Raw genomic sequence first — 21104 nt, forward strand, 5'->3', positions numbered from 1 at the left:
TTATTTGTCATTCATTGACTTTGAAATGGAAATAATGAAATGTTAAGGGCCTGATGTAGAACTCAACGGGTTTCCCGTTCACCAAAATCTAAACCCCATAAGAAGTAATGGGATTTATATTTTGGCGCACGGGTTATCCGTCACCATTGTGATGGAGTAACCCATCCGCTGAATTCTAAATTAGGCCCTTAATTTGGTTCTTCATAACCACCTCCAAAGGTATCTGCTGGTGCAACACCTAGGATTAAATTGGCACAGAGCCTGAATGCCCTCTACCACATGTACTGTACATTGACGCCCCAGTTGAAGGTTGGGTTAGAAGGTCTTCGGAGCTGCTGCTTGTGATGTATTATGCTTTGGCTAAAATAAGACTTCAGTTTCCAAACGTTCAAAGTAGCATCCTAAATGGCAGCTGAATGTACATGTTATCTTTTATTCTAAATAGTGCATTTTTTCATTTTGAAATATTTTAGGGGCTAAACGTTTTGTATTGGACTTTTGTAAATACTGTGTATGAATAGGTTTGTGTTTTGTTTTACGTATTTAGGGTTAAAACCCCTCGTTTTCATACATACTACTTATGTAATCTGAATAGTTGTAATTACTGACTCTGTAGTCCTTTCTTGTGCACAGTATTTTTACAAAAGAAACAACTCTTGAAACTTGACGGTTGTCACTCATTGAAAGTATATAATTTTGTAGTCAAAATTAGACTTTTGTACTGACATAGAGAAGTACTTGTCTGAAAGCAGCTTTGCGTGACACGTGAAATTATTCATATTTTTTGAATGATTTCTTTTTGGGTTTTCAGAGGAATAGAGTGCTTTGAACTTACAGTAGTTTTGTATTAACCACCAAATGGATTTTTTCTCTGCTTTATTTTGCTCTCAGACGGAGGAACACTTGGAACTGGTGAGTTTCAGTATATTGTGTTGTGTGGTGTTTTAAAGTATTGACGTGACTTTATCTTCATGTTCAAACTAATGTCAAACCGCACGTTAACTTGCACTGTTGTTGTTTTAATCACAACCCGTGGCTGTTTTTAGAAGTGAGCTGTCTGTTGCTATAGACAGAAAGAGACATGTGCTTGGTTTCTTTTTCAGAAAGTCATATCTTCTTAAATCCCGAACTAACACTGTATGTCTCTGACCAAAATATAGCTGTATGCAATGCAAAATCCCATCCTCCATTCATGGTTTTTCCTAACTTACATATTTTCTCATGATTATTAATATTTGGCATTGCCAGTATTATGAACTAGCTAGCCCATTGAAGCGAGGCGTGACTTATTTTTTTACAAGACAACCAGACATTGATATTAAGTTGTATACTCAAATTTATCACAACAGCATTTTCTGTGAGATCAGAAAAGGGATATTGAAGCACAGCCCACTAACTGGGCTGTATCAATTTTTTGTTCCTGAAAATGAGCAAAAAGTAACAAATAATAAACAGTATTCAATAAGTGCGGGAGCTGGGATGTCTAAATTAAGTGTAGATACCTGTCCAATAAATTTAGGACCAAAGCACCCGTCATTGTTGCTTTTTAATTTCTCCGATTTGCTTGTTTGGCATTTCGAATAGTGCTGTGATGTCAACTTACCGTCTAAAAGCAACAGTACAGCAGGTACCCTGGCATACTGCTTTTGGCTTTCAGAAGCCACTTAAAGAGAACAAAGAAGGTTCAGTCCTTACCAAGATCCTTTTGCCCTAGGACATCATTGCCTGTCGTGGGGCAGCTGCCCCACCATTTGAAGGCAGCTGGCTTAAAGACTGACTCTTCCTTCTTTCTGGCATATACTCCTTTCTGCTTATACCTCGTAACATCTACAAGAGCAAGAGGAACAGCCTACATGGAGTCAACCCTGAGGGCAAATAACATAGTGGAAATAGCAGAGTGAGGTCCCCAGCTTTTGTGAAGGATGCAGTGGTTTCATAGGTCACAGTGTCTACTTAATTAGATGGGGGGAAATTACAAGTGGACACATTTCCTATTTTGGAGTCAGAGTACACATTTCAGGCAGGGTAGATGACTGTTGTGTCCTCAGGCAGATTTTATCATCCCATTGCTGCGCCCCTTTGTGGGGTCCTTAAGGCCTCCAGTGGGCTGTTCGTATGTCTGACACATACATGGACCTTTCAAGTGAATTCAGAGAACTGAGCTAAAAGAAGCTAAAGGTTGTTTTAACATTATGATTTCTTTTACATGTGAATGCTCGACTAGCCCATTTTCCATCTTTTGGCAAGAACGTAGTTTTTCATGAACTATTCATGAATCTATGTGAACAAAAATTCTCCCATTGGCATTTAGTATTGGCTCCCTACCAAAATAGTCAGTTGGTGTGTTTGCATGTTCTGTGGTGAAATTAAAGTATAAATTCCCTTGAAATATTAGCAGTTATAACCTGTTTGATATCATTGTGTTATATTGTGTGTCTGCATTTTGTCCTGTAAACAAGAATTGCAATGGGAATCTCAGCTCTCAAAGGTATTGTGCATACGAGAAGCTGTTGTGTTGCTTACTGGGAAGCAGTAACTGTTTAGTCTCCAGGTGGTCGCAACGCTGTTTGTGGCCACTCTACTTTTCTTTTAGGATGTCAGCTTTTTTGGGGGGTGGGGGGAGGAAAATGTTTATAACGGCATTCTGTACACAATCTGCAAGTTTGTGTTTTGTAAAGTGAAAGCCTTTTCTTGGTGTAATGATTGCCTGGCGAGATGTTTGTGTTTTTCACAGTGAGAACTATTTGTTAATGATTTTGAATAAGATCAAAATGCCAACACTGTTCTTCCCTTGAGCGAAGAAATCCAAAATACGGTTTTGTCCCTGGTGGCATATTGCAGATGCAAGCATTCACCCAATAAAAGTGTACTAGGGCACCTGATTCGGCCACACACCCGTACCCCACACCACAATGTGCAGCTGTAATTAACACATCCCTCCTACAAATAAAGCCTATCAGTTTTAATGAAAGTAGGTTCTTTCTAGTGCCAGTGTTTCTAGCCATAGAGCGGAAAAGCGAAGCCAGGGCTCCGCGAGAAGGTGGTGTTCGCTGCTCTGAGGGCCTACTTGGCCATGTGGTATTGTACTGCCTGTGCACATTTCTAAAGAGTATTCAGCACATTCACCTTTCCAGACCCTTTGTTTCCTATTCCCAAGTACACACCTAGTTTAGCACATATGTTCCTTCACCCTTTGCTATCTAAAATATCTCTGTGCACTAACTGTATTTATCCTCTGGATGTATGTAAAGCGCCCTTTTGTTACATTACTGAACCATTAAAAGTGACAGTGTGAATTCATCAAAAGCATCTAAAATTTCTAAGAAAGTTAAATTACACTTTTCTGGGCAGGCCAGAATCGAAGGCGCAAAGCTTCAGCTTCAAAAGGCTTATGCTTTGGAAATAAAGTAAGGCCTGACTTAGGAAAAGAGAATAATATGTCTGACACACAAGAATAGTCAGCTCCTATGATGAAATTACATCTTATTATTTTCATTAGTACAGATTTAGCAAAAAGGAAACCTTTGTTCTATTGAGACTTGACCAGCCTTTTGACGCTCCTCCAGCCTTTACCACTATCGTTTTTTCACTGCACCCCAGGATCCTTTGTAGAGTGAGTGGATTCAGGCCGTAGTCATGCACCCGCAGCACTTCACTAGTTGGAAATGTCGTCTCAGCAAAGATAATATATTTTTACTGGAAGACAGCAGTTTGCGAAAGAGCAGAGAGTGGCCATGAAACTTTTATGCTTTCAAAAAACATGTAGACACTGTAGCTCGCAGCTTCTCTTCTCTGGCTTAGAGCCCTCGTCACTGATCGCATATGATAGCCTCAGTAGGTGGTCAGAATTTGAAAAGCTCAATAGACTACTACTAGTTGCCCTCCAGAAAGAAGTTTGCAGGCCATAGTGGTGCATGGGTGTGTAGCAGAAGCTTTAACACAAGGGCCTTATTGTTGTTGATTCAGTATTTTGCATTGTGAGATCCCAGCCAATTCCTCTTCTGCCAGGGATTCTGCTCAGCTTACACTGGTGGCCCCAGGGCAGACCGTGCAGGCAAGCGCACACTTCTAAGTCAGAGCTGATCCACTGTTGTCATGGTACAAAGTTGGCCAAAGGGCAGTTTTTCTTAATTTACTTGTATAAAATAGGATGTTACTAAAGCTTACTTGTAGCTTTCCTTGCTCTTTATTCAGTGGGCGTACAATATAAGTTATTGATAAGGTCACATGATGGGCTGACTGAGCTTCTTTCAGCGGTGTCCAAAAAGAGCCGAGTTTGTGATGGAATCGGGCCTGTTGGAGCAGCCAAAGTAATGTTAAAAAGACAGATGCTTGCGTGTTTACAACCAGAGTCAGCGTATTATTTTGGCAGATGCACGTAAAACATGCTTCTACTTACAATTTTATCGCCATAGGTTAGCAATAGTCGAAAACCTTAAGTCCTTTTAACTAGCATTCATTGGGATATCTGCAATCTGAATTCCCATTTGAGCTTACCGAATATACGTCATGCACCAGAAAAGGTGGTGGAATTAGAAAAGTGTCATAGAGATGCTTCTTTTACAGTGGGCTCGTCCGCCTGTAGTGACTAAAACTGGGATTTCGACCTGTTTTGGTTATCTCCGAAGCTGGCTGATGATCCTTATTGCTTCTCTCGAGGCTGCTGGAGATAGTGCCAATCATGTCGCCTTGCACAGAAATGGCCACACTGATTTAGTAATGTAGTCCTCACCACGGCATCCTGAGACCATATATAGGTTTTAAATATTTGGCCCAGGTTCATCAGCTAGTTCATGAGAAGATCGTCCTCCACATAAGTTATAAGAACAAGTGTTTACATTTTGGCAAGCGTGTTGTGCTCTAGTGTTGTGTGACTGCCAGGAATCTCAAAACATATGTGACAATGTGCTTTGAAAAGTAGCTGGCAGTTTGAGGAACCTCTCCCCGTGTGCACTCTGTAAAACTCCTTGGTTTTAACCCCTTGCATGCCTGATGTAAATGACCTCTCCCATATGTCCCTTGACATTGCACGCTTATAGGCTAAGCCTGCCCACTGTCACTACTGGATGTGAACAAAGTAGCATTACTGAATACCATCTGTTATCTCATCGCCACATGTTTCACTATGTCATGAATTTTTGATTATTTTTCTAATGTCCAAGACGCTCTCTGACCCACTTCAGGGCCTTATTAGAGGGCAACTCAACGCCATGACACCCGAGATGCTCTCCGATTGGACCCTGCAGCGTATCAAAGAGCAGATTGGAGAACAAACTCAAGATGTAAGTTGCCATTTCTTTCTTCTGTGGCATGCTTTTCATTGGGATAACGATGTTTTGATGGGTTTTGTTAAGGAGAGCACGACCGCTCTTTCGCCAAGTTGCTTACCGTAATTGAGCAATGATGAAAAAGCAAGCTGTCCTGTATAAGGCATGCAGTGAAATCAAGGCTCACCCAGCTTTCCTGTGACTGTGTGTTTTTTTTTGAGGGGGCAAGGGTGTTTGAAGATTTTGCAATTGTTCCCCTGTTGGAACGCCCTGGTCAGCATTAAGCAAGCCGAATTTCACTTCCTCTTTACGTATGACTTGTTCAGTGCTAGAGATGATTTATTAAAACAGTCAAATCCTCAGATGCAAATTTGTACACTTTGTTTATTGCTACTGACAGTCATTTGTTTTTTTCATACACATTTATGAGACGTGAAAGAACAGCATAATACATGATAAAAAGAAAGAAGTTAATGGAAGGATCATATTTAGATTTATGGAATGTTTTCCTTGGACCAGACTGTGCTTGTAATGCTTTGGTATATACGTGGCATTTAGCTATTGTGCTTTATTTTGCTTCTGAGCTTCATATGTGTTTGCATGGTGGTGTGCTCGTAATCAGTTTGCTTGTACATGAAGCTCTGGTAGGTGAGCTATGATCAACCTCTAAGATAAAACCAAAGCAGGACTCGGTGTTATATTCGAAACAACTTTAATAAAGAGGACCATGCGACAAATTCTATCCTCCGCCTCCACACCCTAAACAATACCACTTGTGCCTGGACAAGGCCTGATGAAATTCTGTTCCTGTGGTCACCCCCACTACTTATGTTGACAACTGCCATTGAAGCAGGGCTGCCAACACTATCCTGCTTTAGGCATAGAACAGAATTCAAAATTCTCTGGTTCCGTGACATCTGTGCAGAAACTCTAGCTATTGCACTCCAGCAGATAACTGCACAATACAGTACTTCCATGTTTGCACAGAACCAGCAAATGCTGGTGGTTCTGCATCAGGTCAGAAATTGACAGGTAGGTTGGAAGTCTTTCTGTGCCTAAATTGTTTAGTTAAACGCCATGGCATGTCATTGGAAATTTAGAAGTTTATTGTTTGAAATGGTTTGGGCTGATGACACCATGTTCTACTAGCCACACTTTCATGCCCTCTGAAAAATGTAATTTTATTTCATTTGGTTTCTTCCATTGTCTTTTTATTTCACTGCAACCTGGCATGTCATTGGAAATTTAGAAGTTCATTGTTTGAAATGGTTTGGGCTGATGACACCATGTTCTACTAGCCACACTTTCACGCCCTCTGAAAAATGTAATTTTATTTCATTTGTTTTCTTCGCATTGTCTTCTTATTAAACTGCAGCCTCACTCTACAAACCTTTGACTCTTGTACATTTGGCATTCCAAAAAGGTACTTGAACATTTCAATAATACCCGATTCCTCCTGTATGTTAATCTTCTCTCTGGAATATCTATTGTAGAACATTATCATTCTCCAGTATTGGATCTTTCATAGATTCACATGCTTAAATCATTCCCTGTTGTCAAAGTGGGAGTCTCACGGTACCATAGACTTCTTTTTGTTTCCTTTTTTTTCTTTTTTTACTTATTCTATTTCTGATATTCTTTTTTTTCTATGTTCCCTTCCCTGTGCATTTTCATACGTAAATGTGCTTGGAAGCTGTGTTGCACTGAGAGGTGCACTTGCTTGAATCAAGTGATTATTGATCTACCTTGTGACAGTTAAGCTGCAGTAAAACATCGGATCAGATATTTTGCACCTTCTAGGTCCACCAACTATGACCTCGTAAGTGTTTTCATCTGGGAATTGAGAAAAACAAATGGAATCAGAACACTCACTGAGATGGGCAGGTTGTTGAAGAGCTCATATTTTTCTTATCTTCTATACCAGATTAGACAGCAGTGAGAAAGGGTTAGAGACCATGTTTGATCTTGTGGTCCCAAAAGTAGTGCAGCAACAGGGTAGAGGCAGTTTTTTTTTTTAAAGACGTACCTACAGAAAGTGCATTATTTGCTTTCTCAGTAAGTTCACCTGAGACATCAATATTCTCTTTCTTGACAGGGCTGGGGGTTGGTGTCACTAGCATAACCATAATATTGATTACTGAAGGGCAGCTCTCTCTTAGGCCTCAAGAATCGTCTGTTCCAATTCTGGGCCTATATACATTACAGATTTTGTGTATTCTTGGGGAATGATTCTGGAAGTACACGTTTCCACAAACCTTACAATACACTAAACGTCTTTTTCTGTATTTTAAATATCCTGTTGACACATGCATTTACACAAAATTGCAATTTTGTTTTTGTGCGCATTATCTTTTTTGTTTTGTTTCCATCAGTACCACAGCAGACAGGATTGTTCCGTTTCAGAAGTTTTAAGGCATGCCTGTCATTTCTTCCCTGTCAGATGTGCGTTAAAAATAATAACAAGACTAGTGCTAAAGCTTGGACTTTCAACTCTTCTTTCCCCTTTAGCTGTCGATGTCCTTTAATTCTTTATAGAACTTTAATTCTAGCTTTATATCCATCTTTTTAAAATTATCATCTTTTATATGTAGAGATTGTACAACCTTTCCAGTTCTTGGGATCATTCCATTGCCACAGTTTGTCTCTTAGACAACATTTGTTAAGATTCATAATTTGACAAATACACTATACATCACAGCGCTTTGTTTAAACTGTGATTTGCCCAGGCAGGACTTTATCCGATCTGGGTAGCCCAAATAGAACTACTCTGGTCTGCATTCTGAAAGAGTGAGATCCCGAATTGAACTCCGTGCTCAGGTCAGGACAGACAGTGTGGTATTCAGACTTTTAAGAGAAGGCATTATAGTAAGTGAATGGAGTCTTTAAGGAAGCACTGTATCTCACATCTTAAAAACAGATTGCTGCTATGCATTTATAAATATGTAATCACTTGGAAAATAGTTTTGGCCTTTTCAGTATTCCCAGTGCCGAAAACACAGATGCGTTTTTTTGGGCCCAGACTGTTGATTGTGATATCACCATGGATGAGCGATTGTTATGCACATGCACACACGACTCATGTGAAGGCGCGAGCTGGAGACAGGGAATATTGGATGGCAAGTTCATTTGCGTGTTCCCATCATTTTAATCATTTTGTCACACCTCAAACAACCTCGAGAATGCAGTCCGTCAGTAGTGCAGACGTGATAAATTCTCCCCAAGGGGCTGGGGCTGAGGCAGTGCCTTATGCTTCATCACTGAGGGTGTAAAAGATTGCAAGCCGCTTAGCACTAGGCTACAAAAGTCTCTCCTAACATATATTATAATCTTGCTGTTTTTTTCTCAAAGGAGATACTTCAGTGGAGAATTTGGTGGGCATTTTTGATCTGTGCAACTGCCGAATAAAAAATTTGGCACATCTAACTATCATAGAGGTGTATTTATCTTAAGAAGGCTAGATCTCAGTCCATTTTATACGATAAGCATTGGCTTTGTACATGATTTCCATTTATACTAAGTATTTTAACCCATTTGGCTGTCCAGAAAAACTGGCGTAGATCCAGATTAACCAACTTTGGACACCTCTGCTATAGAGCGACTATACTGTTAGAGCATCTTGAAGACCCTGGATCCAGGCTGGTGGGGCAGTTGGCATAATTAAAGAAGTTTCACTTCATACCCAAGACAAACTAAACTTAGTTTACCTTACAGAAAACTTTACTGGGGCAATAAGTATCATAATACATGTATAAAGGAACATTTTCAAACATTCCTTTTGTTTACTCCGATAAAACAACCCAGTCTCTGTAGTAGTATCAAAGTTTACACATGTCCAAACGCCTAATTTTGACAATAATGAGTATTCACACATGTACCCTTATTTTATAGAAGATGGCACCTCAGTTTACATTATTGCAGCACAGAGCATCTAGTGTGCTTCCATTAATGCATACATTGCAATTGATGGATTGTGCAGTGTGTTTTGAGTCTGGCCTTTAAGTTTACTGATGAAGTATACCAGATCTGTCCGTGTTCTCTAAAGAGATTTTGCAGCAGTTTAGCAGTTTGGGATCGAGTCAATCCTGGGGTGGTTCACTCCACCAAGATTGTCAGGATCCAGCTTGGATAAATGCCCAACTTGGCCATTAAAGCCTCTCTTAGTTCTTGCTTTTCAAGGTTCCCAGGATGATGAATGCGTCTTTTCAAATGCTGAACGTCTGCATCCTCATTTGTCCCCTCATCCTCTTAATTTCCTCTTGTATAGTGATATACAGGAACACTTTACCTGTCTAAAGCATCGCTTTATTGCCTAAGGTCCCTGATCAACATGTAGTGATACATTCATGCTATCAAGCAGCGGGTCTGGAATCTCTTCCTAGAGCAATAGGTTATTCTTAGAATTTAACAAACCCAGCTCTACAACACCGGGCAGTCGTGGCAGCTTGGAAGGGCCATTTAAACTCATGATCCCCTGGAGTCAAAGCCCTGCTAACATGAGAGAACTTTCTGGCAGTGGCTCAAGCAGCGGGGTTATTTGTTACTGACTCTGGGGATCATTCAAATGGGGAACGAGTTTATTAAGCCTCGAATAAAATAAAGATGATGCTGAACACCATCTCACTTTGATGGGCAGTACAACCTACCAGCTGACAAGGGTAATGTGGACTGTGTACCATAAAGATGACCTCCTTTCGTCAGTTGCAAGGTGACTGAGCTGTAGAAATCTAATTCATGTTGTTCCTACCATAGACTGTATTGTTATTGCTGAACTGCTAAGCTTTGACTTACCAAATTTAAACCGCGTGATGATTTTGTTTGGATTGTGTGTAAATGGTCAGTATTACTCTTACGGTTATCAAATTTTGCGCTCAGTCCATTGCACGTCAGTGATCCCCTGTAAGGTAATCTTTTTATCTAACGGTATTTAGATTAGTTTTGTTGAAGGTAAGATTTAGTCCTGCTGCCATAAAGAACACTTTGTTTTTGGTGTCAATATCAAGTAGAGGTCCCAGAAATCGGCATCTCTGGGCCATTCTCCTATCACAGTGGAGCCAATATCTGTCACTTCAGAAAGCAGCTGGGTACACTGTTTCAGGAAAAAAACATTTAAAGAATCTTATTTGCCTTTCAGATCATAGTCGTGTACTCTCCTTAACAATGAGTCATGGCACCCCGCGGCCAGAGTGATTCTACGAAGCAGGTCACACAGACTACTGATTTTTGCTTTAAATGGGGTATTACAAACTTAACATGGTTTTAGTATAACATTGCTTTACCTCAGTTTCACAAGATCATGGCCATATGAAAAGACTAAGCAAAGCACACAACGTTAGACAGCCTTTTAGAAGATTTCCTTTGTTGGTGATTTTTTCCAGGATCTGATGGGTATTTCTTGCTGTTGTGGTGTTTAGGGCTCTTGCTTTCTGCTCCTTTCACCGAAGAATTATTGTTGTGATACTTTGAACATTTTTCCACATAGCAGTTAAATAGTACTGGCATTAAGCAACTTGCTTCCTCCTGCTAGAAGAATAGAGTGGCAAAGTATGAACCCCTAGATGACTAGTTTTGTCAGGAGTCTAAAATGACTCTAATCAAAGTCCGGTTGTCTCTACCTTGAAATAGTCCAGAGTCAATATTTATTTTGAGTTAAACCTATCTGCATTGCTGTTTGGTTTTTGGCTGCAATAAAATTAGGTCTATGCACTTTGTGATGCCTCTCTTGCTTAATTGTATCCAACGGCAAGATCATCATTCCCTCGTAAGGATGAGCCGCACCTTATGTGGTTGATTTAAGCTGTATTCTAGATACATTTTACATGACTTTCTTATGGCAGTACTGCAAAGACGCATCCACCTTACTCTTGACTGCGCACTCTGACCTTTGCTGAAGGCCATTAATATCATTGTGTGTTGAGATACTGCCCTTAATTGATGGGTGAAGAGCTACCATAGTCCAGTGCGTAATAGATGTAGAAGTGATGAGTGAAGAACAATGTCACCTGTCCCAGCTGTCCTGTGTCCCTAAAGCACCATCCATAGATGTCCTACTTAGCAACGGCCAGGTCATTTTTAAAGTATAAGATGAGTGGAAATATTAGTCTTAAATACAAGAAAATATCAATATTTTTGAAGCACCCCATGATGACCAGCATGCTGTAGTCATTATCAGACATATTTAGCTCTGAAAGTTTAAGAATTTTGTGAAAAATGCTTTAAGTGATATCGTTATGTTCTGAGTGTGTATTTTAAGAGGTTTGGGTCGCTATTCAGAGACAGTTATTTGATTGCATATTAAATCGAGCCGAATTGCTAATCACTGGCGAGCAATGAACAAAGTCTCCAAGCAGCAGTACCATAGCAAGATTACAGGCTTTGACATTCTCTCACTAGAAATGTCACGGACACTCCAGTTCAGTTTATCTGTGAAACAAAGTGTCACACAATTAAATTGCTGAAGAACGAGAAACCTCTAACACTCAAGGTGGCAGCGATCATGCATCTACGAATAAACATTCTACACTCCCATAAACAGCTTGCAGCAGACTTCTGAAATGACTGAAACATTGCAGTTGCTTTTGGGTGAATCTATGGTGTATGAGTAGTTAAATTGACTGGAAGAATAAATGTGCTATTTGGGTGAATTTGATGATTTGGGGGCTGCAATAAAGGTTATGATTTCATGATGTGGATCTTCAGATGAAGTAAACCAACTTTCAGCTTGGACTGCCTTTAAATTCTGTTCCTGTCCACTTTGGAGGACTGTAAAAGGATGCTTGACAAACACTATGAGGCTTAGGTTAATAGATGAGTCTGATTGCCGTTTCCAAGTAGCTATTTTGTGTTGAGTGCCCTCTCTCCCTTTCTTGCAGAGCACGCAGCGGTTAGGTGGAGTTTCACAAGCAACTCACTCGCTAACTACCCCGGTTGTTTCAGTGGCCACCCCAAGTTTGCTGGCACATCATGGGCTACCATTCTCTGCCATGTCTACAGCATACAACACAGGTATTTATAACTTGACGCATTAATGTTTTCACATACCAGAACATGTGCTAGTGTTATAATACTATATTGATGTGCTTTGAAGAAACATGTGAGCGTCTGTGAAAGTTTTGATTCATTTGGTGATATTTCTTTTACAAGAAGACCGTGTTTATGGTTCCTGGGATACTTTGAGTTTCAGCTGGAGGTTTTCAATGTGTGAAATGTGGCCAGTGTGGTCACAGAGAAGTCAGAGCGGGGTCACAGGAATCTTACATTAAGATATGTTGTCAAATGGTTCTCGGCTCGCTCAACACTGTAGGTGGCTTCTCCCTTCCCAGTGGTGCAAATAAGGTGATCCAGAAGTTATTTGTTTCAGTAGACCTTTAGGAGAACGTGAATAATCTTGAGCTTACATGTTACTGTAGTAATTTCAGGTCTACTCTCCATAATGTTAGATTCCCCACATTTGGAACTGAAAATAAACATAGGGAAGAACCAACCTTCCAAGTACCAGATATGAAGACCTTCACTGAAAGTTATTTTAGATAGTTGTTATTCCACAACTTTGTTTCTCTGAGCCAGGACATAAAGTTGATCCGTACCTTGTATTGCAGCTTTTGTTAGAAGCCTTAGTCTTTGGGAAATGTCTTGTGTGGAAGACATTGAAGCAGTATCTTAGAGAGCCCTACATATTAACAAAATACAAACTGTGGATTGGCTTCATGAGAATGACAAAAAATTGGATTTAGGGACATTTTTTGCGTTGCCTACATGGAAGTACAGTGAAGTATATGTTGTAAATTGAGTATCCAAGCACTTAATGACACATAATATGTCTTGAAGCAAACCCTTGCAGTAGGGGTCTGGTTATCTTTCTTCCAGTTGGAGTTCATGTGTCTCCTCCTTTTAGATGAGATTCCTGTTTGTTGAATTGACCTGGGGACACCTGAAAAGCCCTGATCTGTTCCGAGGGCCTGGGATATGTATACATATGTTCAGTGTTCATAAGGCTTCAGTCAAGGCACCCTTCCCCCTTGGCACCGTCTGACAGGAGTGATCGAGTCATCTTGCAGGCGATGACTTGTTTTTTTCTGGACTGTAATCTATATGAAGCACTTTATTAACAACAATCGGGTGCACTGGAACAATCCTCGTAATCCTACAAGAAGCAAGCACTGTTAGTTGTTGCCTTTATAACTTCTAGAGTTTCACATGCAGCTAAGGAAAGAGACCGATCAGCATTAGTGGCATGCAGTGGCTGATACTATTAACTTCATGTGCACTGGAGCATTCACATGGCAAAAGAGCCATGCCGCAATAAGGCAACGCTACACTTAACAACCACAGGTTAAAATATGCAGAGGCGAGATTGAATATTGTATCTACAGAAATCTCTAAAAAAAAAGAGGGGTCCCTGATTTGAAGGAGTATAACTCTTACTTCTGGATCTCTGAGCTGTGTCCTCACTGCCCTCTACTTCGATCTGGACAACAGATGACAGCAGATTTTTCAGCCAGAGACAATGAATTGCCACGAGGTCCACATAATGTTGTGCACCTCAATTGAAAGTAGATAGCTATACAAAAAAATAGTGTGTGTCAAGCTGAAATTAGGCTAGCGTGCCGGCACATTTGTGCTGCATCGTGGGTATACGCCTCCTGGATGAGGTGATGAAACTTGGTGCAACGTAATGATTAAGAAACCAGAAGAAAAGGCCACCTTTCCCAAGATGCAGACTCGACGTGCACGGCAGTGTTTCGTTGTTGCGGATAAGGGGAATATATATGACTCATGGCATGACATACGGAGGGTGTGGTGCCAAGTGGCACTGTAGCTTGGCAGCAGTTCAGAGCCTTGCTGCCCTGCCACCCTCCGCTGGCAGTTGTGTCACGGCGAGGTGGGATCGAGTGAAACTGAAGACACCCAGTCCTGGGTGTATGAGATGCTTGGCTTCTAATAAGGCTGTGGTGTGCAATTAGACACAGTCGCCTGCGGTGTCCAATCAAGGCAGGGATAACGATGGCAGTGGTGTTTACTGAGAGATGAACCATGACTCACGGGCTACCGGGTGCCCTGTCCTCTTGCAATGTACCAGCAATACAAATCGTGTATTCAGTCAAAGCGAACTGTTCTTGTTCATTGTTAGACAACAAGATTAGTGAATGGAACTTCCCATGAAGTGGATGGGAACCCTAAATTGTTGCCTTCTGCTCCCCACTGAAGTACGAGTGTGGTGAATTGCAAAATGTGAATGCCCTTTTTGAAGGCCGTACAGCACCCAGCTCAGCGAGACGAATAGAGCCTTAGGGACTTCCTGTGTAGGGGGTCCTTATTACCCCTAAACACACCAGGGTGTGGAAAACTGGTGGCACCCTGAGCCAAGTGTTTTGTGTTGTGGTCTTACAATGTTCAGCACTATGGAAGGAATCGATCAGGATCTGTTTAGCAAGTAGCGGTCCTTTAAGCCGTTAGACCCATATTTATACTTTTTTAGCGCCTCATTTGCGTTATTTTTAGGCGCAAAAATAGCGCAACCTTACAATATACAATTGTATTTTGTAGGTTTGCCCCACTTTTGCGTCAAAAAATGACTCAAATGCGGCGCTAAAAAAGTATAAATATGGGCCTTCATGTGCCAAGACTAATGGCTGAGAGCGGATTAGAAGATATTCACTGCTGCCACGGGCTTCATGCGCAACCTGTGCTTACAAATAGAGGGGGTGGTAGACCTGTGAATGTTAGACAGAAGCTCATTTGGGTTTTATTTTCAGGTGTTGTAGCTGGTAGGTTGGTTTGTGACTGCACGACTGTTCCATACACGTTAGCTGTCTGTGAAATCAAGCCCCTCTTCCGTTCCTTTCTTTGCCTTACGTGAGCCATTGCCGCTTGGTGTGGTGCAGCTTGTTGAGAGCAATACGAGGCCGCTTCTGTGCGGCGCATCCCATGGACGTGCATCCTGCCACTAAATGACTGACAGCTAAGGGTGGGGGATCTTTTGTACTGTTGGTGCGGGGGTGCGGGCGTGCGGGAGGCTGCTCTCTCCATTGAACTTTGCTTTTCGACGTTTCAGATTACCAGATAACCAGTGCAGATTTAACCTCACTCCAGGCGTTCAGCTCACCTAGTGGCTTGTCGCTAGGCAATGTGTCTGCCTGGCAACAGCAGCAGCATCATCAACAGCAGCAGCATCAGCAGCACCAACAGCATCACCAACCACAGCAACTAATCCCAGTGTCTCTAAGCAATTTAGTGTAAGTATTGCGCGGCGCCGGGTGGGCGCTCTCCCCGTGTGCTCTTGTGTCCGAATAGTGATGGCTGTTTGTCGAAAGAGGTCGTGATTGTTTCCTGGATTATTGTGTCTTCGTTACATTTTTCGTATGTTTTCTTATTTCAAAATGGATACAACTTTGTTGGTACAATTCCGGGGAAGGGGGTAAAACATTTCGGATGCTTCAAAAAATTCTGCAAGTCTTTCGATGAAAGGAGTAACACTGCCCCCTAGTGTGTAACTCTGTAATCGTGGCCAGGGTCTAAATGAAATAATCTTCCTATTAATTCTGCTGACTACAGAAAGTGTTCCAGATCAGTGTCTCTAGGAGGTAGCGCCGGGACTGCGGGGAGCACTACTAGGAACACGAAGCAGCCTCTCCTGTACATACTCCACCTACCCAGGTGCGCTGACTACAGGCTACATGCACGAGGTCTGCTGGTAGCCACGGTGGTAATCCGCAATGGAGTAATATATCCCTGTAGCCAGTGCTTCAAATGGAAAAAATAAAGTGCCGGTACTCTCCAATTAAAAGTATTACGTTTTTTTTAGTTGTGCCGGTACTCCCCCTCTCAAAATAAAAAAAGTGCCGTTACTCAGTACCGGCCCATTTAAAGCACTGCCTGTAGCTATTGAGGTCTTCGCGGGGGGAGAGCACAAAGGAGCCATTTTATAAACTCCGGAAGAATAAAGTGGCAAAACCCGGCATTTCTTACTCTGCAATTATGAAGGGTGATGCGGTGCAGACATATAGGCCTTACATTGTGTCAGTGTTAGGGGCTCCCAGAGAAACTTCTGGAAAGTGTCCCGCAGTCACCGTTGTGTGTTATCCCCACTTATTTTTGCCCGCAGGAGAGATTCGGCATGGCACATATACAATATGCAAGAAATAAGAACGTTTTTATAAAAATAAGGATTAAAAAAACGTGATTTAGCGGTAATTTGAGTCTAATCCGCATTCGGGCAAACCTCACACAAGGCACCAAAGTTGGGGATAGTTGGCCACGCTCTTCAGTAAGCACCAGGAATCCCCGCTTTAGCTGCTCCACGCGGAGCTAGGGAGCGAAGGTGGTTGGAGCACTGAACACAGCTACAGTGGAGGGAGCTCTTCTCGACGAGGCAGCGAGTGTCTGTATCCGATGAAACTGAGGAGCCCGGAAGAGAGAGAGAGCGAGAGAGAAGCAGCCCCCCTTCTGATGGAATTAGCAAAGACATAGAACTTGTCTGAGGCAAACCTTCATTGCCTCATCAAGAAGCCATGCAGTTCCTTATCGCACACCACCCACTGTGTAGAGGCACTTGCAAGCAAAGGCTTCACAATAATGAAACGAACATGGATAGAGCATGCAAAGTCACAATGTGATTTTCCTTTTTTTGGTGCATTTTTCAGTGCCGAAGTGGTAGTAGCCCCTCAGTGTGAACTTTGTGCTCCGCCCGCCACACTTTTTTCAGTGCATGATGAATGTCTGTCAGACGGAGCAAAAGTCAGGAAAGATTCATCTACGCTTTTCTTTAGAGATGCCTGCCTCTATTTACTCACTGGGTTGTCTTAACATTATCCAGGTTACCCCAACATCTGCTCCCATCATTTTATCAAAGATCCTTGGCAGCTGTGTCCGAGATTTAAGTTTGGCCTTTTCCCACTTGTGATCCTGGGCACATCTTAGCTACGTGGCACAACAAAACCATTGAATTGATTTCTCCAACAGGGATGGACTCGTACAGCTTCTGGCTAGTTCAGCCATTCACAGATGGCCACCACCATGACTTATTCTTACTTACAATTGTTCCCACTGAGGAGATCCACTAGTGTCTGGGCCTTTTTCAAATATCCTGTACTGGGACAGTAACATCCATGTTCCAGAGCCTTCTCACCACCTTACACCAGTCCGTCATATGCTACTGGGCGTAGTTCTTTTGTCCGTCCCTTTAGTCGTCTCTCCTCCCACCAGTCCCCTTTTTCATAGTTCCTGGAATCTGGGTATCCTTAGTGACACTGCACCCCATCAGTTCCTGGCAGAGTGATTGCTGCCTCTGCGGCTGGAACGTTCCCTCAGCGCGGGAACATTTTGGCTGATTGTGAAGGAAGGCAACTGACCCATCTTGTTCTTCCCCACCATAATAGATGGAGGCTTGTACTACCAATTTACTCTGCACCATCAGTCACCCAAAAAGAAGTCTGTATTATCTCCTTACCTCTTGCCCAACAATACTTTATTGTCAGGTTGCCTTTTTGTGTTGAGTTTGAGGCTGTCCTATGATCAGAGGCTTTATTTGTAATGGGTATGTGTTAATGCACGAGGTGTACGTGAAGTCGATTTTGCTTTATTCTGAGGATTATTTGGATATCGTGGGCTCAGTTGTAGAAGGTTAAGTCTGATTAAATGAACAGAAAAAAAGGCTAATGTACAGCGTAAACATATTTAAATATGTATGAATTTAAGTAAAACCGGTTGAGACAGCCTGGATGAAAGATGAGGTCCAATCATGAGCTTAGTTTCTAAATCTAGGCTTCCGTTTTATCCATTTACACCTGTTATTTTAGGTGATTCCCCATTTATCGCAATCAGGAGTCATTCAACGACACCATTTGACTCCATCAGTCAAAAGTTGTATAGTATTACCATTCCTAATTGGGTATTTTTCAACGGTGACGGATATGCCGTCTGCAGAAATATAAATCCCACTATCTATTATGGGATTTAGATTTCCAAGGATGGTATATCCGTCACCGTTGTGACAAAGTAACAATTTTGCTGAGTTCTAAAACAGGCCCTAAGTTTTGTATCTGAAGGTCTTTCCAATTATTTTCAATTTGTTCAGCATTGTACTTCTCTTTCAGCTGAAAAATGTGCTCTGAAAATACTTCAAGCAATATTATACTTGGGATCCTGTATAAAAGCCCATCTCTAATTTCCTTATTACTGGTGACTTTTGTCTACCCTAATTGCCCGTTGTAAAGAAATGACGTTGCTCCCCAACGGTAATAACTTATTACACTTGAGTTCTGACTTCACAATGCCTAATACCAGCAGCCAAGTCAAAAAGGACACCATGGAGCATAATTACAGCTACCCCATTTAAAGAGTAGAAAGGAAGATTGGCTTTTCCTCCTTCTTTTCTCTTTATCTCGATGAACAGTGATAAGCAGAAAGGAGATCTTTATGGCAACACTTTTAAATCATTTATGCTTTAGGTAATTTATAGGGAGGTTGAGGGTGTGACAATGTATTATAGGGAATAAAGTACCCCCCCCCCCCAACAATATTATAAGGATATTGCATGTTACCCCGGAGTTCCATTGCCTTTAGAGGAATTCACCCTTTCGTCTCGTTCATATACGTGGTCATGGAACTCATCAGTAAACTTGCAATATTTTTATGCACGGCAGAGGTACATAATCCCCTAGGGTAAAAAAAAAAAAAAAGTGCTGCCAGGCACTCTAACTGAGGCTACCAGCCCTCTTCTGCCATCATATTGTGTTTCTAAAGTGTTGCATTCACCTTTCCACAGAGCTTTCCTTTCTTTAAATTAAAGATGAGCGACTGCAGGCAGTTTCAATCAGTGTGAGAGATTGGCATATTGCTAGCTCAGGCCCAGCATTAATAAAGCGCACTGCCATTGTTTGCTTTCGTTTCCTCAAACACAGATAGATTGAAAAAGGCTTGTGGAGGAAAAGGAAGGCTAAATTAATTTTCTGTAACATTTAGATTTAATGTCACTTCCAGAAAGCAGTCAACAGCTGCATAGGTGCACTCTCTGCAGGTAATGCACAGCTCTGTAGTTTTTTCCTTGCCTACAAGACTGTGGTGTGTAGATGTGATTTCCTTAATAATCATCCGTGGAACATAATTCGAATGTTTTGTCAACCACTTTGTGTGGCTTTTTTTTATTTTCACAATGATTTTGAAGCCTTTGTGCCAAAACTTTAGTGTCTTATTATTGAGATATCCTGTTTGGCACAGACAATAAGTCCCATACCACACCTCCCTGGTACTGCCTATGGCTGCTTTTTTACTGTGGTGAAATCCTATAGGGGATTTACGGTTAGAAAATTCACCTGACTGCATGGCCTCAAGTGTAGTTCTCGTCCATAAGAACAGATTTGAATGTGTTTTCTTTGATTACAATTTGCCTTCAAGTTCTTTATTCTGTCCTTGAAGGGAGTTACAGTGGTCGATATACAAGGATTTCCGGGATGTGGAAACAGCGATAATATTTAAGTCTTAAGCAGCACTTTCTGGTTACTATATTGTCCGAGTACCTACATGTGCTGTCCATTGGCCAAAGAATCATGCCGGCCTCTCAGAGTAATGTTTAATATATTTTATCTTTGGCATTTTCATATAAACTGCTTTGGGCCATCCTACAATACAGTTTTATTAATTCATTTCCAATACTGTACCCATCTCAAATCAGTATTCCTATAGTTGGATTTAACATTTCATCAGTATAACAGCTAGAAGCTAACTAATTTTGGCCCTACAAATGAGCGCACCACATGACCTTCTGATCAAACATAAAACCCACGTGCTCAGATTTTCTCTTGACGGTCCCAAAGTTTCTATAAGAACGCTCAGACCCCCACTTAATGCATTAGTTTTCAATTTTTGGGGGTGACAGCATCTTTTGTTGTACCAAGATAGTAGGCGTACAAATTTATTTGAGCTTTAATATGTTCTTGGTTGGCAAGAACTACATCATTCGTATCCATATAGTAACCAGTATTCTTTCCATATTGAGCAAGCAAAATATTAGTTGTTAGTCGAAATCTTAGAGTTAGACTATTTGTATTTTGGCTCGGATCTTGGGGCATATTCTCATGTTTCGTATTTGACATTGCTGCAGAAGAACGTTAAGGGGTGAGGTGTAAGCTGTTGCGCAAGACATGCTAAGAGTGCATCTACAGCTAGCTGGAGGGGAAGCTCAACAAGGCCTGGTTTAACCCTGCTCTCGTCAGTATTATCCGTTCCTTCAAATGTGTATGTTTGTTTGATAACTCCATTAGAGAGCATAGATCCAAAGTGCATACATAACCTGAGTAAAATATCCAATTTCGTCTCTACGTGGTCTTCCAGCAGAAGTTCAAATTAATGTGGGCTAGAGATTTTGTTGTAAAATTAAATATTTAAAATGAATGAACACCAAGGTGAAATTGCTATGATTGTCTGTAAACCGCACCATTAGCAATACAGACTGCATTAAAACCTGTAAATAGATTTTAGGGAAACGAAAAATGCAGGTCCTAAAGATGTGAATTGTTACTTCCTGGCTTTACAGTTCCAGTATTGGTTAAAATCCCTAAACTTGAGAACACACCCTAAAGTAGATTGTTGAAGACCCATATATACAAGTGCACCTTCAGCAAATTCTTTGTGAAGAAATCTAGTCTAAGCACACTAGAACCCCTAATGAACTAAGTAATTTGGCAGCTCTGAGCAATACTCTTAAAGAGGATGTGGGCAGATTACCCGAATAGCCCAAAGCTTCTCTATGATTGAGAGAAATTTAAATAAGCAACAGAAGAAATTGGGGCGAAGTGTTGGAGACCCCGCCTTGGGAAGCAAACTTTCAAGGAGTCTGCAGTA

At 41.4% G+C, this 21104-nt stretch overlaps 1 protein-coding gene across 9 annotated transcripts in view; it reads left to right on the forward strand.

Moving 5' to 3' along the window:
- MEF2D (myocyte enhancer factor 2D) overlaps positions 1-21104 on the forward strand; it is a 383277-nt gene that overhangs the window by 349727 nt on the left and 12446 nt on the right. For 6 of the 9 annotated variants that reach the window (XM_069218035.1, XM_069218038.1, XM_069218037.1 and 3 more), the window contains 4 exons: positions 892-912; positions 5184-5282; positions 12137-12269; positions 15319-15499. In XM_069218035.1, coding sequence (XP_069074136.1) covers positions 892-912; positions 5184-5282; positions 12137-12269; positions 15319-15499 — 434 coding nt within the window. The remainder of the gene's footprint in view (positions 1-891; positions 913-5183; positions 5283-12136; positions 12270-15318; positions 15500-21104) is intronic. The other 3 variants (XM_069218042.1, XM_069218039.1, XM_069218044.1) reach the window with 3 other exon arrangements.

The sequence above is a fragment of the Pleurodeles waltl genome, chromosome 12, assembly GCF_031143425.1.
Source record: "Pleurodeles waltl isolate 20211129_DDA chromosome 12, aPleWal1.hap1.20221129, whole genome shotgun sequence".
NCBI classification, from domain to species: domain Eukaryota; kingdom Metazoa; phylum Chordata; class Amphibia; order Caudata; family Salamandridae; genus Pleurodeles; species Pleurodeles waltl.